This window comes from Ambystoma mexicanum, chromosome 7p, assembly GCF_040938575.1.
Source record: "Ambystoma mexicanum isolate Mex_15411 chromosome 7p, UKY_AmexF1_1, whole genome shotgun sequence".
NCBI lineage: Eukaryota > Metazoa > Chordata > Amphibia > Caudata > Ambystomatidae > Ambystoma > Ambystoma mexicanum.
This window is the reverse complement of record NC_090939.1, coordinates 896,620,133-896,643,637: the sequence shown is the minus strand read 5'-3', so window position 1 is coordinate 896,643,637 and position 23,505 is coordinate 896,620,133. Positions and strand designations below refer to the sequence as shown.

Sequence of the window (23,505 nt, the reverse complement as noted above, 5' to 3'; positions counted from 1 at the left end):
AATATGCATTAGCAACATCGGGTTCCAAGCACTGTTGCAAGTTAGTTGAGATTAAAGCATTTACCACTGTTTCAATCGTTTCTGATCCAAAACAAGAGAGGAAAATAGTAAACTCCTCTTCTAAGTCTGAACAAAGATCGTTAACACAGTCCTTTTCACTAGATCGAGTGGCATTGGTTTGAAAAAAAGTCTGTCATTTTCTGGTCAGTCTTATCAGACTTGACAGACTTGTTACCCCCTAATGGGGTAATACAATTTTAAGGTTTGTTGGGGACAAGTCCTCAAGGATCTTCGCACAGGCTGTAATGTGGTTAAGGAAGAGAGATTTGAATGGCACTAGTAACTAGCGCTGCAAGATCCTCGACTTCCTCCATTATATAACTCTGCAAAGGCTCCATAATACCTTTTTTTTTTCCACAACAGCAATCCGTTTAGCACGCACGTTGCTGCAGGTCCTCGTCATTTTTGCATGATTGTGGTGGGCACAAAACAAATACAACTCCAAACCACTGCACTGCCGATAAGTAAAGTGGTAACCGTAACAGGCTCTTATGTATATTAAGTTTTAAATTAGGACTTGAGCAGTGGTAGAAACACTACCTGAACTACCCGAGGGTGCCAGGAGGATTGTCAAATGTCAATCTCAACTTGCAATTTACAACGATAGAAAGTTCTGTGTTCCAATATCTCGGAAAGCACTGTTTTCAGTGTTTCCCCATTCAGCGCTCACTCGTATTTAAGTGCATGTGTGACAGAGGCTGACAACACACATCAAAACACTAACTTCCGCTCCTACCTAGTAGTCGTCAAAGAGGTGTAAAGTAGCTCCAAGCATAAACAAAAAATATACCAGTATAAATATTGATGCAGCAGAAGTGTCTCTCATCGGCACCGCCAAACCGTCACCTTCACCTACTGCTCACTTGTTTGTGTACACGCGCTCGCGTGAGAGCAAGGAGGCAAGTTAAATAAAAGTCCTAGCAGGATGGCGTGTCAAGCTATCTGCAACAGGTAATCCACACGGATTAACAAAAACAGCGTTCATCGCCAAACAGTCATCTTTACTTAGTGCTCACTTGATTGTAAATTATCACTCCCTTCCCGATTTATAAACACTTAAAAGTTGTACATATTTGGGGTCAGCAGCAGACAAACTAGAAAATGAAGGCAAGAACAACAAAACAAGGAATGCAAGAAAAGCAGAAAGGGGATTAGGGGAGGGACATGCAAGAACAGGGAACTATGCAGGACAAACTCATAAGAGTGAGAAAAAGGTCGAGGGTACATAGCTGAGGAGAAAGAGCAAAGGGAAATAAATGAGGCAAGTTAAGAACTACCAAAGAGCAAGTTGTCATTCTGCATCTGGTCAGAGCATCCACAGTGACATTGCTCTTTGTCTAGATGTGTGTTGTCAGATGCAGCTGTTGTTGCAGACAAGCTGAATCCCAACCCTCTGTCTACGTTGCAGAGAGGAAGGCACAGAATACCTCCTTGCTTTTTTTTTTTTAAACAGAACATAGAAGTTGTGTTGTCCTTGAAGCGATTCAAGCACCACTAAGACTTCTTTCTACTTCAGAAAGAAGTTACGATCGTGTATTTTCTGGGGCTCTCAAAGGCCATGCGTCTGCCATTACATCTAAATTTCAAGAAATCTTTTATGATGGGGATATAGATTGTATTGTAGCAGTAATATATATATATATATATATATATATATATATATATATATATATATATATATATATATATATATATATATATATATATATATATATATATATATATATATATATATATATATATATATAGCACCTTTTCTGAATTTGTATGGCCTCAAAGCGCTTTGTGGTACGAACGACCTCGGAGACCGAAGTACAGGGAAAGTTTTAAGAGGAGGCTTAAGATGCGTGTGTGCATTTGGACAAGATTAGGAATTCGGACGGATGGCTAGACTCCAGTAAGCAACCCAAGACATCAGGCATGAGGGTGGGTGCCGAGGGAGATCATGACAGAGCACTAGTGCAGGAGACTAGATATTTACCCAACTAGATCAAAATTGTCATAGGTTGTTGCTGTATTCTAATGGCAGAGGTGTTGAGGCAAGTTTGGTGTTTCAGTGCGAAGTGGTTATGTGACCAGCTAGACCGAATTTGTCATAGTCGTAGCTGCATTCTAAAGTGTGTGAATGGATAGTCGTGCCTGCGGCAGATGTCCACCGAAGTGGTGCGTTTAAACATACCTTAAGCTCAGATAGAGCTCATCTTTGATGTCGCTGTGTCATCCGATCTTCCGTGGGGAAGAAAATGTTAGCTAACTTCGTGGACTTTTCTAGGCACCGTGGACCGGCTGCCCTCAAGTCTACCAAGTGCAATAGACCGGTTATCCTAGTGCCTCTTCTAGGTGAAACAGACATGCTACCATGGAAACTAGGTTAATGGGATTCTCTGGGCGCAATAGACAGAATACCTTTATAGTCTTACTACCCATCTTCCAAATTCTACAAATGCTAACCAAAGCAGTCTAATATGCGCAATATCAAGGATACCTGCATGTTACCACTGTGCATTACAATGGCTAACCTAAGCAGTTATAAGTGCAATGGAGGGTTACCAGCATATATCTTGGAGCATGATGTGCTCAAAGGTGCTTTTATCAGATGGTTTTGCTCTTGAGTCCATCACTGGAGGGACTGGACAACAAGGGGGTGTAGGAAAACTATTTGGATTTTCCAAATCTGGGCGTCCACTGATTGACAATACCCACCATCACCCTAGACAGAGGAAGGATAGGAGTACAAGAAGCTATGCGGCCCAGAAGTATCTGTAACCACCAACTAGTGGTATGAAAGGGGTTAAAAAATGGAGAGCCTCATCTGGATGATGAAAGCCTCTCCTAGAGGACTGAATGGGGGTGGGCATGTTTTCACTTTAATACAGTTGAGGGATGCGCCGAATAAGCACTTCTCTGATTAAGTGAATCTTCTGCTTAAGGAGCAGAAATTACTTTGGGATGCTCATATGATATCGAATATCCAGTAGGGTGTCTTCCAATGACACGCTTGGTCCTGAATGGAAGAAAAGGTCCACATTTTCTAGTCATCAAAGTTAAGGTAAAGATGATTACCCTACTTGCATTTAAGTGCCACTACCATTGAAAAGTACATTTGTGAAGACTCTTGCAGAAGCATTCAGTGTGAAAAGTAGGCACCTGAATTGGCAATAGGCTTATATCTGTTTAAAGTCAAAATGACCAAAGACATTTCTAAATAATATTTTGAGCACTTTTTGTCAAAATCATGCACGGATAAGCCCACTGCAAATACACAGACACTAGGAAATGTGTGTGCGATACCTCTAATCTCTCAATATACATGTAGAGGACTCCAGATTTTCAGAAGGAGGGTTCTTTGTATCATATTTTACTCACCAACAACATTTTCACAGGAAGTAGGTAAATGAGAATCATCCTTTTATTCTTTTGACTTGAGCGGTGGCAGTGCTCAAAGGCAAACGTCAAATATTCTTCAGCTGTATGGGAACAAAGACATATTTAAACAAAATAGTATTCTCTGCTGTGTTTTTTACTGCAATGCCGATTTAACATATCCAGTCAGCATGCACTGACAATGGTTGCCCAATTACATTAAAACATACAAGTTTAAGTGGTACAGAAACAGAGTTGGCATAAGCTTAAATGAGATGTGTATCAAATGAAACAAATGAGGGAAAGAAAAAAATGGAGAACAAATTGATTAAACTAAATTTGAAGACTGGCAAAAGAGATGTAAACAATGAATGTGGTTACATTAAAGTACAAATAATTTAGGATAAGGCACTATTTTTTAATTTTTTTATTTGATATGGATAATACAATCATCCTTTCAAATATGTATAAAAATAAAACAGCACAGAATTGATTACATTTTAAAAATCATACAATTTTTGCATCTTAATTAACATTTTGAAACAGGCTTTGAACAGAAAATAATAAAAGAAAAAGAAAAAAGGTAAATAGAAGGAACATTTGTCACCTGTAAACATAAGGAAAAAATCTAAAAGTGAATTAATTAAACACGATAAGTACAAATTGGTCACATAAGTGTACCTTTCCCTCTATTTATAGTTCATTGAATGTGTTTGATAAGTAGTTTGCACTTTGCTAAAGCAGCTAATTAGAATCTGCACAAAACTAGTCAATAAGGTTTGTTTGATGCAGCAGAGGCCTATGAAGAAAAAGAAACACACAACAGCAACCCGGGATTTAATGTCAGCTTCTTCAAAATAACATTCAGAAAGATGGCATCTAAATAGTGAACTATAGCCACCTTCATACCCAAGTCCAGATTGTTGGCAATGTAGGACCATACATTGTCCATCGACATTAGATGATATTTGGTCAGACTGCATTTTTCAAAGTGCAACAACCTTTGATTAACAAGCATTGGACAATATAGGATACAGTGTTCCAAAGTTTCTTTTTGAGTTTTCTCAAGGCAGAAACGACAAAAATTCCGATCTTGCTGGAATTGGTTTCGTCTCGTAAGTACCTCGGTAGTTGGCCAAAGATTCCGGCGAAACCTAAGAAATTGTTGTCTGAGATATGGGCTTGGGCATTTCAACAAATAAGGCGCCATAGAGTATAGAGCTTTGGTATCAAAAACTCTGGAATCAAAGTCCTTATATTTTAGACAGAGTACGATTACGTATCCAGTCATGAAGAAAGAACTTTTTTTTGCACGATCCGGATTTGAGATAATTAAGTCTAACGTAATAGATGCATCAGCCAAGATGTTAAGGACGATGTTACACCAGTTCTTGGTGAATGCATGATCTTGTGCTAGTATGTTGGGCTAAAATGCCCAACAAACCACTAGAGGTCATTCCCAGTAAGACTTTTCTGAATAGAGCACACATCCTCCATTTGTTGTAAGACTCTAAGGATGGGATTCCCAACTCATGCCGAATTAGTGGCAGGGGCGTGCTCTGAGGCAATTGTAAGAGTCGTTTCCAAAAACGAGCCTCTAGGATTGACCACCAGTTATGTTTCGTAGATATTAAAGTTTCAGAGCCATAACATAAGGTGGGTATCACTTTTATTTGATAAAATAGAAGTATATGTTTTAGCGTGAATTTTCCATACTTCTTCTTAAGAATTTTATCCTGGGTGATTAGCATGCAAAGCTTAAGTTGAATTTCATCTTCCCTCTCATGAGAGGAGGTAGAGGCCTGGATGGTGACGCCAAGATACTTGTAATGGTTAACTTGAGATAAATTGACATTTTGTAAGAACCAACAGTGAGACTTGACTTTCAATTTGGCATGAGGTTTACATACCATGGTTTGGGTTTTTTGTGTATTGATTATCAGGTTGTTAGTCAATAGATAAGATTCTAAACAGTCAAGAAGGTTTTGTAACCCAGAGGGAGTTTAGGATAAGGCACTATATATTGGCAAAGGTGAGTGAAATTACACAGAGAACAAGCAAACAGTTAAAAAAAATATTAAGGACATTGAAATTAAGAATATTATAAAATTTGGGACATGTTAGAAAAAGGCCAACCAAGTAAACAGTGAAAAGAATAAAAATTGCTTAAAATATTTTTGTACAAAAAAGTAAAGTGACAGTTACTGAAAAAAGGGTCAGAAAAAAATGGTTTCATACTATTCCTAAGTCAAATAAAAAAAGAGACTCAGGGAGGGTTCGGGGGGGGGGGGGCTTCGGCCACTTTGGGGAGTAAGGGACATGGAGTGGAAAAGAAACTTAAAATAAAATCAACACATTTAAAATTGAAAAGGATATTTGACAAGCTGAGACGACCACAAAAGAAGACAGTTCGACAATTTGAATAAAAACTCCACAAGCTCTCAAAAAAATGTGTACAAATAAACACTCTCATGCAAACCAGGACATTTGTCAACAAAGTTTGAGTTTTTTGTGAAGTTCGTTATCCAACAAGAAAATGTTATTTGAACGCTCATAGAACCGCTAACATCATGGGTCCCATGGATAGTTTTCTTTTCTTTTCAGGAAAATGAAAAGAAAGTAAATCTAATAACAATGACCCTCTGTCACAACTACCAATTAGACTAGTAAAGTGTTTTCACTTGTGGGCTACATTGACCCACTGAACAGAATTTCTCCAAAACCAAGCTGCGCTTCAGCAGAAATAGCAAAATGGTTGCGCTGGTTCCAGTGAGCACCATGGTCGCAAAACTGCGTTTTGCAGTGACAAAAAGATGGCTGCACCATTAGCCACGCACATATTGGGCAGGAAGGAACAAGGGGGCACGCTGAGGAAGATTGCCAGTGTGTTCTTACATATACAAAAGAAATGGAGTGAAAAAGCAGCGCTGCTTGGCTGCAAGCCCAAAATTCGCATTGAAAAAGGGAATATGTCACCTCTAAAATGATGCCGCACTGATGCTATTTTTCCCTGTTTTCACCAAACTGCTTTTATCCAACAAACAAAAAAAATGTCATGCCCAGCCATATTCACATTGTGCTTCATCAGAAAAGAGCCTTATACATGTATGAGATGGTTCCATTCAGCAGGTTTTCTTCCAATTCGGAGCAAAAATAAATACAATTGTATCAAACTACAATGGCTGCCTGGGGGGAAGTCAGCCCAAAAATAGGTTTCTGCAGTGGCCACATGAGGGGAGAACCAGACAAACAGGTCTGCTGGGAGGATGCTAGCAACATAAGGACCCCCACAGTAAACTCTGAACACACAAGTGATAATTGTTAGGTTGGACAGACTGTGGTCTGTGCTCCAGCCTTGTACAATAGAATTCTAGGACACCAAAGTGAGAAGTGAAATAGCACACCTATTTGTGACTTCCACCAGAAGCTTCAATGGCAATCTCTGTGACAACCTTGGGGTGAGGGGGTAGCCTTGGAAAGGCATGCCCATGCATGAAGAACAATACTGACATTTGTTTCCAAAGACTATTTATTAATAAAAATGTTAAAGACTTATCTCTGCAGCAGGACTTTGCAAAAATGTGAAAATGTCATCGCTTAAATGTGATTTTGTGGTTATAATGTAAGACATTGTAGCATTCACTGACCCCTTGGGAACAGAAATGGCTGAGAATTGGGTATTATAAGGAAAGTATCCATGATATAACTGCAAATTTTAATACTTGCATGCCTAATGATAATCCACACCCATGGATAAAGTTATGGAATTTTAAGTAATATAATTCTCCCTAAAAAGCGCAAAAAACTGGTAGAAGGGCGAAACAATGTCTCTCAAACTGGAGGATTGGACTGGAATGGTGACTTTAACTGTATAAACGTACCATTTGTGGCAAAATTGCATTTTAGCTAAAGTAACTTTGGGAGGTTTTGAACATTGTAAAACTCACATCATAAATCTGGCATCCTGCCCTTGAAATCCAACCAGCTGAGAGCGAGGCGGCGACTAGCACCCCTGACCATTCCAGTGGTTTAGAGACCTGTTTAGCTAAGCCTGCCCAGCCATGTACTTCTAGGATATCACTATGCATTATAAATAAGAGTCCATGACAGAGCTCTAGACAGATACTCTTCCTGAAGTTCTTGCACCCGCGTTCCAGATCTGCTCCATTTATCTTGCTGATTCCAACTACAAGGCCTAAGCATTGCTGATCCTATCCCAGCAAGGCCTCAATTCTGAAATCCCACTAAAATCCCAAATAACCAATGGGAAGCATGCTGAAACCAGCCGGTTTGCTGCTTTTACGCTCACCTGGTATCCACGGGGACCCAACCCAGCCCTGGTTGGATGATTTGCACTCTCAAACCCTCTCCCGGTCCCTGGGTAAGGCCTCTGGTTAGAGATGGGTCTACAATATAGGAGAGCTGGATTCAATACCAGATTGCCTTTATGTTTTCCCACCTCCCTTGGCCTCAACTCCTTCCTCCCCCTTGGGCCTTCTCCTCACCTTAATATTGTAAAAGGTAGATTATCCGTCCTGCTCCTCGTGGCAGGGGCGCGTAGATGTGGGGGGCAAGCAGCGACCAAGTTACTTCACTGGTGCAAGTCCCCCTGTGGGAATCCAGGCCTGATGCGACTCCGTAGGTTTGCTGCTTTACAGTCTTTATATGCAGTTCTTATGTTCCTCTTAGTTCGAATAATAATGTCTTGCTTCTTTCCTTTTAGGTATGGAAAGGTAATTTGGCGTTGTCATGCAGTTTGAAGATGAGCATGGGCCGGTAGGCGAAAGCGCGGTGTGCGCGATGCTGTCCGATGAGTAATGCGCGATGCGCTACACTGTTTCGCCTTTTATATTGCTAACCTGTGTCTTTTCTCTCCTTGCAGGTTGCGATGTTCCTCACCGAGCGCCGTAATGTTCCAGCAATGATACTAACCAGGAGATGACTACCCAGGTAAGAATTGTGTGGCTTTCTTCATTCGGGGGGAAATGTGAGTAAACGCTTACTAATGCTGTCTTTCTTTCTCCTCTTTCCAGGTTATGGTATTCCAGGATGCATGCGGTGCCGGATGATGGAGTTCGTACCTTCAGGTGAGTGGAACTGAAGTCAGCGATGGATTGAAGACAGGATACTGTTCCAGGTAAGTTTCGTAGTATTCTTTCTCTCTCTGCAGGTCCTTGGTTTCAGTTAAGCTGGCATCAAAGAACTGGACACGATGAGCGTTACGCTGCCCACAGCAAAATAACACAAAGCATGTTCTGCTGTTTGGGTGCAGTTTAAATAGTCTCAGGTAAAGTAGTCTAGGTAAAGTAGTCCCAGGCCTGACGCACCCAAAAGTCTAGACCGCATAGCTCAGTTCCTTGTAACTGAGCTATGTGTGTGCCTCCATGTTGGCTGAACCCCCCCAAGTTAAACAGTCCCAAGTAAATAGTCCCATTCTAATGTTGGTCTTCATGATGGCTATGAGCCTGGCGCCAAAGACGCCAGGACTGACTCCAAGAGAGTCTTGGATGAGGTTTTAAGGCCTTTGACCTGGCCCTAACTGGAAGGCTGACTTGCCAGTGAGGGCCAGGGGCAAGGGTCATGACAGCTGCCCACTAACTGCATCCAAAAGGTACCTGTGCCATCCAGTGACCAGAATTGCCAAGGTGTTAGATACCCGGTGACCAGACCTTCCCCCGGCTGACTTTTGCCAGGCGCGCTGCCATGTGGTGACCAGACCCTGTTGACTGTCCAAAAATCCCAAAACCAAAAAGTGGACTGCGAGTATAATCCCCACCCCATAGAAACACATAGACTATCTTGTCTAGCCTTTGTTCTTATCGCACTCTCTAAGTAGTCATATTTATACCCTGGTAAATTGTTGAAATTGTTAGAATTATCCTTGTATCCTGTCCTTAATGTTTAAGTGCTAGCACCATCTCTTTTCAATTTTGTCTGGTGTAAATTATAAGCCCTTATTCATATTTGGAGTAATCAAACAAATTTCCATATATTTTATTGTTGGGGTTGAGCACTGGGGTGACAAGGTTACCCTCGTGAATCAACCTTGGAGCTTACTGTGTTCCTCTTTAACTATATAGTCTAGATAATTTTGTTTTAAGTAACCTTTGCCTTTCTTTTAAAACCGAAATGTATTTTAACTGCTCCATTTTCCTAAAAACAAACCTCATTCTACCTTCCAAATCTCTCTCAATTCACCACTAGAGACCTATTTTCAACTCTATAGTGTCCCTGTGATATACCTCCAGATCAGAGTATTTCACCCGTTTTTATTAAAAACCGTTTGGGTAATTTAAAGCGGGAATTGAGAAAATTGCAACTTTGCAACTTGTCATTTGGCTGCCGCATGTTTTAACTTTCCACTCATTTTCGAATTGTATGCTTCTTGGGGATCCATTGCCTTGTGATTGCTAGGGTTTGCGCATTGTTGCCTTAGTGAGAAATCGTATTTACTTCAAAGTTTTAACCGCATATTAATTATTTGCAATTTCCGAGCGTCATTTCATGCTATTGCAAAGGGTTTCGCCTCATTTTGTGAGGGAAGGATTTGGATTCTGTGTTCTCCCCCTTATTCCTGACTACCTGCTGTGTCTTTCTATCCACTCAGAATTTGATTAATTGTGGGTTGAGGCAACATTGCAGGGGGAAACCTTAACTTGGGGGCTACCTATCCTAATTCAAAAAGTGCTCCTATTCATATTTACTTTGTATATGTTTTACTAGAAGGTTAATCAAGTGTATTGCTTCCATTTTCATTGTTATTATCACCCCATTTGTGATTGCTGCCCCATATTAAAAAAAGGTATGATTTCCTTTGAATTTTTAAAATAAGTAAATATTGTATTTTCACCAATCGGCCCGGTTCATGGTCCATTATGACCCGGGGTATGTGAAAAAGGGGGTGTGATACAAGTTGTGTACCCTCTCAAATTGAATTCGCATAAAATCAAGAAAAAGGCATCTCAGTTGTGCGATACATACTAGGCTGAGACCAAGGTGTGTGTCGCCCGATTGAAATCATTTACACACTTCTTGCAGAGGGCACAACGACCAGCAGTTAGCCATGCCGGGTGCTTTACGTTTTGAAAGAAAACTGGTAATTCTATAGAGTGATTCACATGAAATTTCAAAATACATTTTGGTGAAAAGTAGGGGGGTGAATTCCAAATACAAACTTAACTTTGTGAATTTTGACAAACGGTTACCCTACAGAGAGTGCTTTAAGTTCACTTCTAGCAATGCGAAAAGCCACTTTGTAAGTGAAGGCCTTTAGAGAAGCGCTGTGCAAATGCTCAAAAAGGATACCCAGATGGCTATGTAGGACTGTATTTAGATCCAGCCTGTTGGCGGATGTGCCACCCCTTCCATGAAAGCGTGGACTACTGGTACCTCCCACTGCGAAATCTTCTGTTGCCAGATGGTGTGTGATGCCATGGCTGCTAAATATACCTTCAGTGAATTGTATACTAACCCAGAGTCTGAAAGGAGCAGGAGTAAGGCAACAATATTTTCTGGTTAATCAACTGGATTTATAGGTTCATTTTTGCACAAATTAACAAACTTCCTCCATTTTTTGCAATAGCAATGCCTTGTGTTTAGTTTTCTTGCTTCACGTACATGGAGATATATGCATCTCAGGAAGCAACCGAACTTTAGGACATCAAGAACCAGGCTGTCAAGTCTGTGGATTGGGGTGTGTTACCTGTTGATTTTGATGAGTTAACAGATTGTGTACTGGATGCATTTTGAATGGTGTTCGGGGTGACATATGAGTGAAGTGAGAATACCATACTTGTGTACAGATTACTGGACCAATTTGTGAATTACTTTGCGTAGGAGGAGAAATGGGAGTAAAGCATAAGAAAATATGCCAGACCTGTTCCATTCAGAATGCATAGTCAAGGGACCCGACCCTGGGTGTGGGTAGTTGGGCGTGACTGGATGACCCCCATGTTGTTTGACTTTTTTGCAGCGAGTTTGCACTTGTGCTCCGGAACCAGCAGCCTGCTTAACCTATCTGTAAGACAATTGTCCACTCACGGGATTGGATTAACACTTGCTTTTGTATCCACCAATGTCATTTGGTGTGACAGTGCTGGAGAGTGCCTGCGGTCATGTTTATGGAAAACATGGTGGTTGTATTGTCTGTGATTACGATGCTTTTGCAGTGGAGCAGAGTTTGCAAACTATGTTAAGCACCTTCAATTGCGATTTAGATGGATTTTTAGAACCAGCCCTATGGGAGGGTTTACCCTAATTAGTGAGCAGTGCATTTGACACTTGGGTCAAGGCAAACTATCAAGGTAGCGTAGACTGATCAGCAAGGCAGAGCTCTGTTGACATTGGGGTTGTGAAGTAGTACAGTTAACCACACACAAAGCACTCAAATAAAATGGGCAGCACAGGAGTACAAAATAAACTAATTTATTAGCCCCAAGCAGTGATCACTAAAACACATTTATATGTACACACTTGTGATCTCAGAGTGACTTTACAATTAAAAGCAGTCAGAAGTATGTGAAGTTAATGAAACAAGGAAAACTAAGTAGTTACGTGAGAAACTATGCATTTAAATCAATAACTATATACCGTGCCTCATAAGTATGAGAACCCGATAGCTTCAGCAGCCCCTCCCAGCCAGATAAGTAGGTCAAGAACCTCAACAGAGTCAAAGTTTCAGGTAAGGACCTGAGTAGGAAGCAGGAAATCTCTGAAGTCCTCCTAGAGCAAGCGTTGTCAAAGCCAAAAGGTTGGATACAATTGCAGAATAAAGCACCTTTGGAGTTCAGAAGGGAAGTACAAGTTTAAGCATACTTTCCCAATCCCACCACACCATAGGGTACCCTGGGGACGGTCTTTGGTCTGAACCATACTGATCACAATCAGGAAAGAAGAGTTAAAGGAGGTCATTACGACCCAGGCGTTAAGGGTTAACGCCGTCGTTAACCCTTAACGCCTGATTCCAATTTTAACGGCTGCTTTTAGCAGGCGTTAAAATCCATGGCGATAAACCGCCTTGGTGCTAATTACGGCATCGTAATTTACGGTGCCGTAATTAGCACCTTCCCCACTCCCATTATGCCCTATGGGGCAAAAATGGGAATGGGGAAGGGTAAATGGGAAATGGTGATTTACCGCCCCACTCACCTTGGAATGGGGCGGTAAATCCGCCATCCACCATGGTGTAAACATAGTTTACACCATGGTGGTAAAGTTGGTGTACTTACCGCCTGGGTCGTAATGACCTCCAAAGTGTGGCGTTTGCATCCATACAATCACTATGGCAGAAGGGTGATGCAAAAACAGGTATGCAGGTTTGCACACTGTACTGCAATTTTCTATGTGACCACTCCTAGGTTACTCAATCTCTGGGGCCCACTTACAACTGCCATTGTCCCTTCTACATTTTAGAGAGCAGTAGCAGCAGGAGAGATGGCCTTCAGCCATAAGTCAACCTGCAGAGTGCCACGCTCTTACTTGGGTTCTATGTTCATTCAGCCCCAGTTTATTTTAGCAGCTTCATTTGCTGATATTTATTGCTGCCCCCACAAACATCCCCATACCTATTATTTACTCCCTATATCCCCTACACCACCTTACCCCTTATATGCCCCTACCCTCACGCCCCATATTTTTCAGCAAAATCAACAGAGCCACGTGGAAGCTTTAAAACCACTGCAGACCCGGGTGTGGTGCTCAACAACCCAGAGTACCATTGTGTGCATGTTCTTCAGTATGGTTCTTGCTTCCGGTTATTAACCCCTGCCTGCCTTCTAACCCGTCTCTGGATTTCCCTGCTTATTTTGTTTGCTGACTCAGACAGATCACTGGCTTTTTTTCCCCTTCTTGCTATTGGATATTTCCTGGTTTTGCTGTTGGACTAGTTCTGGACTGACCTCTTCTGACCCTGTGTAGGGTTCTGTCCTTGTCCCTGTATTCTGTTGCTTCTTGCCTTATCCTTCCCTGGAACCTTGGAACTGGGGTTATCCCTAGACCCGTCTATGTGCCATTGGGTAGCCCCTAAGTTTGTTTTCTGTTTTGGATGTTTTCCTTCTTTTTTCGTCCATATGGGTGGGTTTCCAGTCCATTCCTTGGATCTGTTTGGACACGGCTTGACACATCTCTATACCTACATTGTATTGATATTAAACACATCCCTAGCACCCTGTGGTTTTGGGTCATTCGTCACAGGTATATGGAAAGGCAATTGTTACAGTGTGTACAGTGACAGCATCCAGTATCTGACCCTGTCAAGAGGGTATGGGGACCTAGTCAATACCGGGCAGTGGGTGAAAGTACCAGAAAAGATATATGGCTAGATTGCCCAAATCGGGGTTGGCCTATAAACGTTCCCTTGATGTGGGAATTTGAGTCATTGATAAGACTACAGATACGTAGTCATGGTATACCTCTTTCAGCTGGGAATTCTTACATATGTCCTCAAAGCCAGGCCAACCGGTTGGTAAAGGATGCAGGTTCCAGAGATTGAAAAAGTAGAAGATCTGGAGGAATGCCAAAGGGGCTGAAGCTGTGTTTGGCAAAATGAGAGCCAGGTCCTGCATTTGTGGAGTTTGCAGAATTCCAGAGAATGTATTCTCTTCTGTAGCAAACCAGTAAAAACCTGATCAAGGTGGAAAGGCACTAAATATGACCAGCTGCTGGTACTGAAGCAATTCCCGGATGGAAGTGATTAAATTAGTGCATTCAAATCTAACAGTTAGACACCTGGGCCTAGAGAAGATGCAAAAGAACATACCGAGCTGATTCTACTAGCCTGCAGTGTATGCTCAGATTAAACAGTTCTGCACTGTCTGCAGTGAGGTGCCAGGAATGAGAAGTGGATTCAGAGCATTCAAGGTTTTGTTCAACGACTTATAAAAGGGGGTTGGGCAGTGCTTCTTTGTCCCTGTTCTAAGAGGTATTTCCCTACCAAAACAGAGGGTCTGTCCACAGTCAATGTCCAGAGCAAAAGGTCTTGTGCCCAAAGTACTGTTCTGGCCCTCAGATTTTAAAAATCAACTCTAAGGTGAAAAGGGAACGTGTCTTTGGCCTTTTGTAGTGAATAAATGTTCAAAAAGGAAAAATGCGCAACTCCAAAGCATGAGTTCCTGAAGGATAGAGGTCCTTCTTCCAAAGGGTGGTTTCCCTTCCCCTCAATTTCTTTTCACTCTGTTTTACATTCAAGAATATCAGTTCCTTGAGTTTCTCTTGACCAACAACACACCTGGCACACAAAACAACTTGCATCTGTGTCATTATCTTGCTCGGGTACCTGGTGTACTCCGCAGTCAGGTTTTTGCTCTTCTTTAATATGCTTCCACAGCCTTTTCCTAGTCCTGATGTGCTCTTTTCAGGACATCTTGGCGCAATATATTTTGTACACACTGTTCAGCTTGACCATGCATGGCACCCTCTCCTGCCACGGCTTTTCATATTTATGTATTTTCTTTGCACCTTTAATCTGCCTGGGATACTATCCTGCCACGGCTTCTCTTCTCTGTGTATTACATACACTCACAAACTTGAGTCTCTTATACTGGTTCTGTTTGTCATTTTCAAACAATGCTCACTTGTTCGCTCTTTTTCTAGTGTGTCATTAAAAATTATTCAGGTTTGGCATGGCTGCCAAAACACCCCGGTTTCCCTGCCTCCCCCCGGGTGACTCACCAGATATTGCTGGCATGTTTTTGCTGCTGAAAGCTGGTGGCGATAGTTGGGCGTTTCCTTCCTTCTCCAGCCTCTCGAGGCTGCTGCTGGTCTCTTCTGCATCGTGTCGTGCTTTGGTACGGTGGAGGCTCCCTTCCAACACCTGCAAATACCCAGAAGCCTTCCGTCTGCTGCTGGCGTTCCGGCAGCGTGTTCTCGCTCACAGTCAGCTTCCCTTCTCCTTATCGATAAACCGGTTGGCTCCAGGGAACACTCCAGCACCACTGTCTCTGTGTCAATACCAAGAGGAGCAGCGTTGTCCTGCCAGCAGCGTGCCTCAGTCAGCTGCTTTGCTTGTGTAAATGTCCCTGCCGCAGTATGCGCTCGCAACAACTAGGAGGCAGCTTGTGCTCTTGGCCTCTGTTGATCTGTATTACTCGGCCCATCTTCCTTGTCACAGCAGTCTCATATTTATGGGAATGGAAGCCCATTCTTGACGATTTTCATGTAAAGTCTGGTTAAGTGTTCTCAGTGATCTTTAAGGGCAAGTAAGTACTGGATGACTTTTAGGCAGAGTCTGAGATGGCGTTTTCATGAGTTTTAAAAGGCAAGTCATATTCTGACAGCTTGCATACAGATCTTGTAAAAGGTTTTCAGTCCTCTTCCTAGGAGGATGCGGTGCGGTATGAAAATATGCCACTAAGGCATTGGAGATGGATGGGGGTATCCTCAAAAGAAAAAGGGGGCTACCATGTCTTGTCCGATGATGCCATGATACTCTCCCGCAGGCTATCTCCCCCCCCATGTGATCCTCCCTCATAAAGCCGCCCGCATGGTCAGGATCAGGTAGCGGCTGCCATCCCCTGGTCACATGGGGAGAGGTCACCACCAGAAATGGAGGGATGACACCATCAGAACCATCACATTTCCGTCCCCTAATGCTGCGGGTTCTCTCAGTAACTATTGGGAAACCGGAAAGGAAGTCTACATGTCCCTGTTCTCTTCCATTTCAGAGTTCTACTGTGAAACAATAGGGCTGCATGTCTAAGAACCAGCGCATGATCCGTGCATTGGTGTCCTTGTGGGGGCTCATCCATGTTAATGGAAAGTGATCTGTGACCAATCTGAAAGTCCTGCCGGCGAGGTAGTATCTAAGGTATGACACTGCCCACTTCATAGCTAGGCTTCTTCCAACTCAATAGTTGCATATCTCTTTTCTCGGGGACAGTTTCCTAATGATATAAAGAATAGGGAGTTGGAACAAGTTACTTACCTGTAACTGTTGTTCTCCAGCATGGGTCTGGCATGGATTCACATGCTCATGAATATTCCCCGTCAGGCTGGGAATCTTCAGTAAAGAAAAATCAGTTTCAGTTTTGTTTCTGAAGTGTCTTTCTACTAGTAACCAATCACTGGTCTCTGGGTCACACTGCCCCCAGCCAATGACTGCCCTCTACCCAAGCCCCTCCCTCTGGCAGCCATCTTCAGATTTGGTAGCACGTAAAGTGCCAGTAGGACCAAGTGAAGAGCCGCAGAGGGGTAGGAGGGAGGGTTCGGATGTGAATCTATGCCAGACCCATGCTGGAGAACAACAGTTACATGTAAGTAACTTGTTCCTTCTCCAGCATGGGGTCTGGCATGGATTCACATGCTCATGAATATAAGAATACATAGCAGTAACTGATACCTGTTTTACTCTTTGTTATTGTTTGTAATGAAACTAATAAAATACATTTAAAAAAAAAAAATAAAAAAAAATAAAAATACATAGCAGTACACACATGCACAGCCACGGGAGGTGGCAAGGCTCAACATTAAGCAATACATAAACTCAACATTAAGCATCTCTTACCTCCTAACCAGGCTCACCTTAAGCGAACAGGTTGTGCAGCACTGCCTGGCCGACTCTGGACTCCTCCCTGGAATCCCGGTCGACGCAGTATAATCTCGTGAAGGTGTGCGTCGACCTCCACGTAGCAGCCCTGCAGATGTCGAGCAGGGGCACACCAGACAGGAACGCTATGGTAGCAGCGATCGCTCTGGTTGAATGGGCTCTCAGAAGGCCGGGCAACGGTCGGTTTGCCAACCGGTGACAGTGCATGATGCAGCCGGAGAGCCATCTGGAAAGGGAAGCCTTCGAGAGGGCCTTCCTTTGGTTCACAGGTCCAAAGTTCACAAACAGCTGTGATGTCATCCGAAAACTCTTTGTGCGGTCCACGTAGAACTTCAGCCACATCCAGCGAGTGCAAAGTCCTCTCAGCCGGCGACGAAGGTGACAGGAAGAAAACAGGTAACACCAAGGGCTTGTTGAGATGGAAGTCCGACGGCACCTTGGGCATGAAGGAGGGGTGCGTCCTCAGCACCACCCTCGTATTGTGAAAAGTCAAGTATGGAGGTTTACAGGAGAGGGCCTGGATCTCTCCCACTCGTCGTGCGGAGGTGATGGCCACAAGAAACGCTGTCTTCCACGACAAGAATTTCAATGGTACCGAATGCAGAGGCTCGAATGGCGGCCCCATGAGCCTGGACAGCACCACGTTGAGCTCCCACGCCGGGGCCGGAGCCTTCACCGGCGGGAATGACCAGAACAGTTCCTTCACCAGGCGATGGGACCAGAGAGATGATCGCCCCGCGGTCCTAGAGTAGCGGGAGATCGCCGCTAGATGGATCTTGATGGAGGCGTGCGCCAGCCCAGCCTTGGCCAGCGACAGTAGGTACGGTAGCACCTGAGGTGCCGTAATCTGAAGAGGGTTAATCTTCTGTGCACGGCACCAGACAGAGTACCTCTTCCGTTTGTGTCCATAACACTCGAGAGTCGAGGGCGCCCTGGCCTTTGTAAGCACCTCCTTGCAGTCCGCCGGGATATCGTACCCTCCAAACTCTAGCGCTGCAGGAGCCAGGCCTGCAAGTTGAGCGATGCCGGATCGTGGTGGAGGGTGGCGCCTCCTTCCCTGATGAGGGGATCTGCGTCCGTCGGCAGTTTGACTCGGGGGGACGCTGACATGTCCAGAAGGTCAGGGAACCAGATCTGCCTCGGCCACACTGGTGCAACGAGGATCATCCTGTACCGTGACCGTTTGAGTTGATGAGTCGCAGCAGCAACAGCAACGGAGGGAATGCATACAGGAACAGGCCGTCCCAGGGGAACGAGAAGGCATCGCCCATGCTCCCCGGCTGGGGAAACCTGCTGGGGAACTTTTGGCACTTGGTGTTCGCCGCCGTCGCAAACAGGTCGATCTGGGGATTGCCCCATCGTCGGAAGAGGAGGTCCACTTGATCCTGCCGCAGCTCCCACTCGTGGCACGAGCGCAGCTCCCTGCGGAGTGCATCGGCAATGGTGTTTTTTTATTCCTGCCAGGTGGAAGGGTACCAGAAATATCCCTTGGGCGACGGCCCAATGCCACAAATCCTGGGCCTCCTTGGAGAGGGCTGGGGATCTGGTGCCTCCCTGCTTCCGGATGTAAAACAATGTCGTGGTGATGTCGGTGAATATCCTCACCACCTTGCCCTTGAGGGATGGAAGGAACGACCTGAGGGCCCAGAACATGGCTCGGAGCTCCAGGACGTTGATGTGTAGTGATCTTTCCTCCGGTAGCCAAAGGCCTCTTGTGTGGAGATCTCCGGAGTGAGCTCCCATCCCTCCAGGGAGGCGTCGTCGTCACCGTCTCCTGATGGGCCGGGGTCTGGAAGTCCATACCCGCCGTCAGATGCGCGCGGGTGCCCCACCACTGGATCGCTTGTCGAAAGGTCTCGTTGAGTGGGATCCTGTCTTCGAAGTTGCCCGTCGCTTGCATCCAATGGGCGTCGAGGAACTCCTGCAGTGGTTGCATCCGTAGTCTGCAAAGGCGCACAAGGTAAATGCAGGAGGACATTGTGCCGAGCAGGGACTTGACAGACCTCACCTTGGCCACGTCCATGGTCGACAGCCGTTACACCTTGCCTAGGATGGCCTTCGTCCTTTCCTCCGACTGAGATCCTAGTCACGCCACTGTGTCGAGCTAGGCTCCCAGGAACAGGGTGACTTGCAACGGTACCAGGTGGGATTTTGTGAAGTTGATCGAAAATCCCAGATCCGTGAGCAGTTGGACGGTCTTCCTTGTGTGTTCGATGGCGAGTTCCCTTGACTCTGCCCGGATGAGCCAGTCGTCCAGGTAAGGGTAGACGTGGATCCCCTGTAGGCGCAGCCGCGCCACCACCGGTGCTAGGCACTTGGTGAACACCCTGGGTGCCGACTTCAGTCTGAAGGGAAGGGCCTTGAACTGGTAGTGCCGTCCTTGGACTACGAATCGCAGAAACCTTCGATGTTTTTTCAAGATGGGGAGGTGAAAGTAAGCGTCCTCCAAGTCCAGCGACGATAGGAAGTCACCTTCCTCCAGTTGTCCCAGCACGTGCTGGAGTGCGACCATCGGGAACTTCTGGGACCTGATGTACTTGTTTAGACGACAAAGGTCCAGGATGGGTCACCAACCGCCGGTCTTTTTTCTTACGAGGAAGTACCTCAAGTATACTCCGGAGCCCCGGAGCCTCTTTGGGACGAGCTCGATGGCCCCCTTCTTTAACATCGCTCGTACCTCCACGAGTAGTTGCGGGACGTGGTTTTCTTTTCTGGCTACAGGTGGAATACAGGGACACTTCCTTAGAAATTCCAGTGTGTGCCTGCGTGTGGCCTCCTTGGTAACGACGAGATGCTCCTTACTTGCCGCGTCCCCTGTAGGCCTCCTGCGATGAGGAACTGGCCGCTTGGCGGTACGTCGAGGAGCTGCCGCCGAATCCCTTGGAGGCACCTTGCTTGCCTCCGGAGCCCCGAAAGGGCGGCCGTCGTTGCTGAAGAACACCTAAGGCACGAGCCGTCTCTGTGTCGGCCTTGATGGCCTGCAGCAACTCGTCCATGCCTTGCCGAACAGGTTGTTCCCGTCGAAGGGCATATCCAGGACCCTGGTCTGCACGTCTTGATGGAAATCGGTTGCCCTGAGCCAACCGTGCCGGCGAAGGCAAACGCTGTTGCCCATCTGGCAGAAGCCGGTGTCGGCAATGTCCGTGGCCGCCGTTATGGCGTGGTCCGACGCCACCTCTCCCTCCTGTAGGATCTCTGGGGCCTCCGCCCTCTTGTCGTCCAGGAGGAAGTCCAGTAGGGGAGCGATCTTAAACCACAGCTCCCTGTCGTAGCGGGCCACAATCGCAAGGGCGTTGGCTGCTTTAATGGTAGTCATCGCCGACGAGATGACCCATCGTCACATGGCATCCAGCTTCTTCCCTTCGCCGTCCGCCAGAGATGTCGAAGTTGACGCCGTCGCCCCGCCGCTTTCTTCTTGGCTGCCGAGGAGACAACCGAGTCCGGTGTAGGCTGCACCCTAAGGCACATGGGGGCGGAAGCCAGTACTACTTCTCGTACCGGTCTCTCTTGGCAGGGGCCGTGGATGGGTTCTTCTGGGATGAGGGGCTGTTGCTCCTGATGTCGTCGAGTAACAGGACCGAGAGGACCATCTTCCTTTTGGCCTCCCGTTGTTGAGAGGAAACCTTCCTTCTTCTCTTCCACGGGGCAGAGCTGGGTGGGGAGGCCCGAGCAGGTGGTGATGGAAGGTCCATCCCGTCGTAACCACCGTCGTCATCCGTCCCCGTCGTGGCTGTCTCTGTTCCCGTATCATCCCTCGGCTCAGGAGACGGGGAAGAAGGCTGTGCAGGCCGAGAAGGCTGGAAAGGAGGAGGTGGATGAATTCTCCTCCGCTTGTTTGGAGGGCTTTCTGACGGTCCAGGCTCCGCAGGGTCGTCCGTTGGTGGTAAGGGCAACCTTGTCCTCATCTCCCTACACAAGGCCTGGATCGCCATCAAGATCGCCCCTGAGTTGTCTTGTGGCCCCGAGACCGGCTGCAACGGGCGCAGCGGTTGGGGAGTTGAATCCTCTGCCTCCACGTGTTCCTCGTCACCACCGCTGTCGATTTCCTTGTCCGCCTCTTCGGGATCCTTCCCGTGGGACCGGACCTCCTCGAACTTCTTGGTCGGGTTTTCACGACTCCAGCCAGTTCCTCCTCAGAGGCTGTATCCGTGTCCGTGATGGCCACCGTGCCCCCCCTCTTTTGCCACCGGGGTTCTCACAGGGGTCTTATCGATGGGCTGAAAAGAGGATTCCCTCCACGGTGGCAGGGAAACTCTAGGCCCCTGATTTCGCCTCCACTGGGGTAGCCTCCACAGGCTTCGCCAGGGCCGCCACTACTCCCTCGATAGAGGCCTTAGCCGGGTGAATCAAGGCCTTCACGACCTTGGATGCACTTGAGGCCTTCACCTTGGGGGGAGGATCACCGCCTCGCTCCCCCTCGGCTGCAGTCGGAATCGACCGGGACTACTCCCGAAGCTTACCCGGGTTCTCCGCTTTCCTCTTCCCGGAGCCAGAGCATTGGCTCGTGGTTGATGGCGTCAGTGAAATTGCGCCCTGTCTGGCAGCCGAGGAGCCCGACCGTTCGGCGCTCCCAGTGCCCGCGGACTCGCGGTGTATAGCCTTTTGTTGGGCCCCCGTCGCCGGAGCGCCCTCAAAGGACTTAGAAGACCGCTCGGACTACTTTTTCTCACCCGCTGCTGGGCTCCTCCCCTCTAGCCAGTTGGTGAGGCGGGTACGATGATCCCTCATCGTCCACTCTGACATATTCTTGCAAAACGCACAGGCCTCCTCCACATACGTTTTGTCTTCATGAAGGCAGTAGAGACATCGAGAATGTTCATCCTCCTTGAAAACATTCAGCAGTGCACATCCAGGGCAGCTCCTGAAGAGCTTGGATCCGGGCGTCGTGTTTCCTTTTTCCTGGGCCATGTCCACACGGGGGAGTCCTCAAAGAACTTCCGGAAGCCTCCAAGAAGTGAAACTCGACGAAAAGATGCCCTTGAGAGGCGTAGAAAAAAATCCGAAACGGGTCCCCGTTGATCGGAAGTAGAACGGTGGATCTTGAGGCTCGATAGACCGAAAAAGTAGATGAAATCTTTGAAAATTCGCAAAACGCAGTAAAAGCTCGAGAGCTACAGCACGAGGACTCCCAACACTTGAACGTGCAGTAAAAATCTGAAGATGGCTGCCAGAGGAGGGGCTTAGGTAGAGGGCAGTCATTGGCTGGGGGCAGTATGACCCAGAGACCAGTGATTGGTTACTAGTAGAAAGACAGTTCAGAAACGAAACTGAAACTGATTTTTTTCTTTACCGAGGATTCCCAGCCTGACGACGGGGAATATTCATGAGCATGTGAATCCATGCCAGACCCCAGGCTGGAGAATAATGCCATTGTGATCTTGTAAAAGGACAGTCCTCAATCCAAAAAGTGAAACGTCCGTCTTTAAAAGGAACTCTTTGTTAAAATCTGCCACCTTTAACAAGGGTTCACAGAATATTCTCGAGTTTATAAAAACACAGTTGGACTTCATCTCTCCACTTTGTCTTTTGGGGGTCTACATTCTTAAATTTATCAGTGAGGCAAGACATGATGAAATTATAACTAATACCCTACTAAACCCAAAAAGGCTGTTAATTCTTTCTTGGTACTGGAGTTTCCTCAACAGCGCTCACCTCCTCTCTTTGGGCATTGAACCAGCCCATTACCAACAAAAAAATCTGAAGATACTTGATTGCTGATTGTGCCAAGTGACTTTTTTTTGGGGTTTGCTGTGATCCCAGCTATCCTCAAGGATCGGGTAACTAGGTACAGGTGGTGTAGGTGTTCTTCCCATGTCGTATCATACATTATTATATCATCGATATAAGCACTGCAGAACGAGCAGTAAGGCTGGAGGACTTGGTCCATTAACCTTTTAAAAGTATCCAGAGCCTCGTGTAATCTAAAAGGTAATATTCTGAACTGCAATAGTCCAATGGGGGCGAAGAAAGCCATAGTCTCCCTTCGTCAGATCAATCGTGGAGGAGAAACCACCTATTCCCAATCGACCAATCAGATCGTCTATCCTTGGCATAGGGTAACTGTCGAATTGGGAAACTGAGTTCACCCGTCTGAAGTCAATGCAGAACCTCCATGATTGATCTGCCTTAGCAACCAATATTATCGGAGAGGACTTTGAGATGGTTCAATGATGTCAGATCTTAGCATATTCTCCACATCCTCCGATTATTCCTTTTCTGGCTCCTGGGATTCGGTAGGGATTTAAATGGATCACTTTCCCTGGGAGTATACAGATGAAGTGAAAAACCCCTTTTAGTCTTCCTGGCTCAGAGCTAAAAGACATCAGGAAATTGTTCTACAATTCCAACAGGTCCTCTTCATCGATTTGGAGATAGGTGGGAAGAAATCAGGGTGTTTTTATCTGATTCTTTAGTTAATAAACTAGTCAATACTACTGTAGTGTTCTCAGGATCCTCTCTCCACTCCGTGAGATTGTTGTGATAAATTATGGATCTTAATTCTTATATCGGGTTGGGAGACTCAATATCATATGGCCCTGTTT

The 23,505-nt window shown here is 45.8% G+C and overlaps 1 protein-coding gene across 3 annotated transcripts in view; it reads right to left on the bottom strand.

The window, feature by feature from the left end:
• The window catches only part of PCID2 (PCI domain containing 2), a 640,141-nt gene that overhangs the window by 181,466 nt on the left and 435,170 nt on the right, over positions 1-23,505 (bottom strand). For all 3 annotated transcript variants that reach the window (XM_069637154.1, XM_069637152.1, XM_069637153.1), the window contains exon 11: positions 3,427-3,527. In XM_069637154.1, coding sequence (XP_069493255.1) covers positions 3,427-3,527 — 101 coding nt within the window. The remainder of the gene's footprint in view (positions 1-3,426; positions 3,528-23,505) is intronic.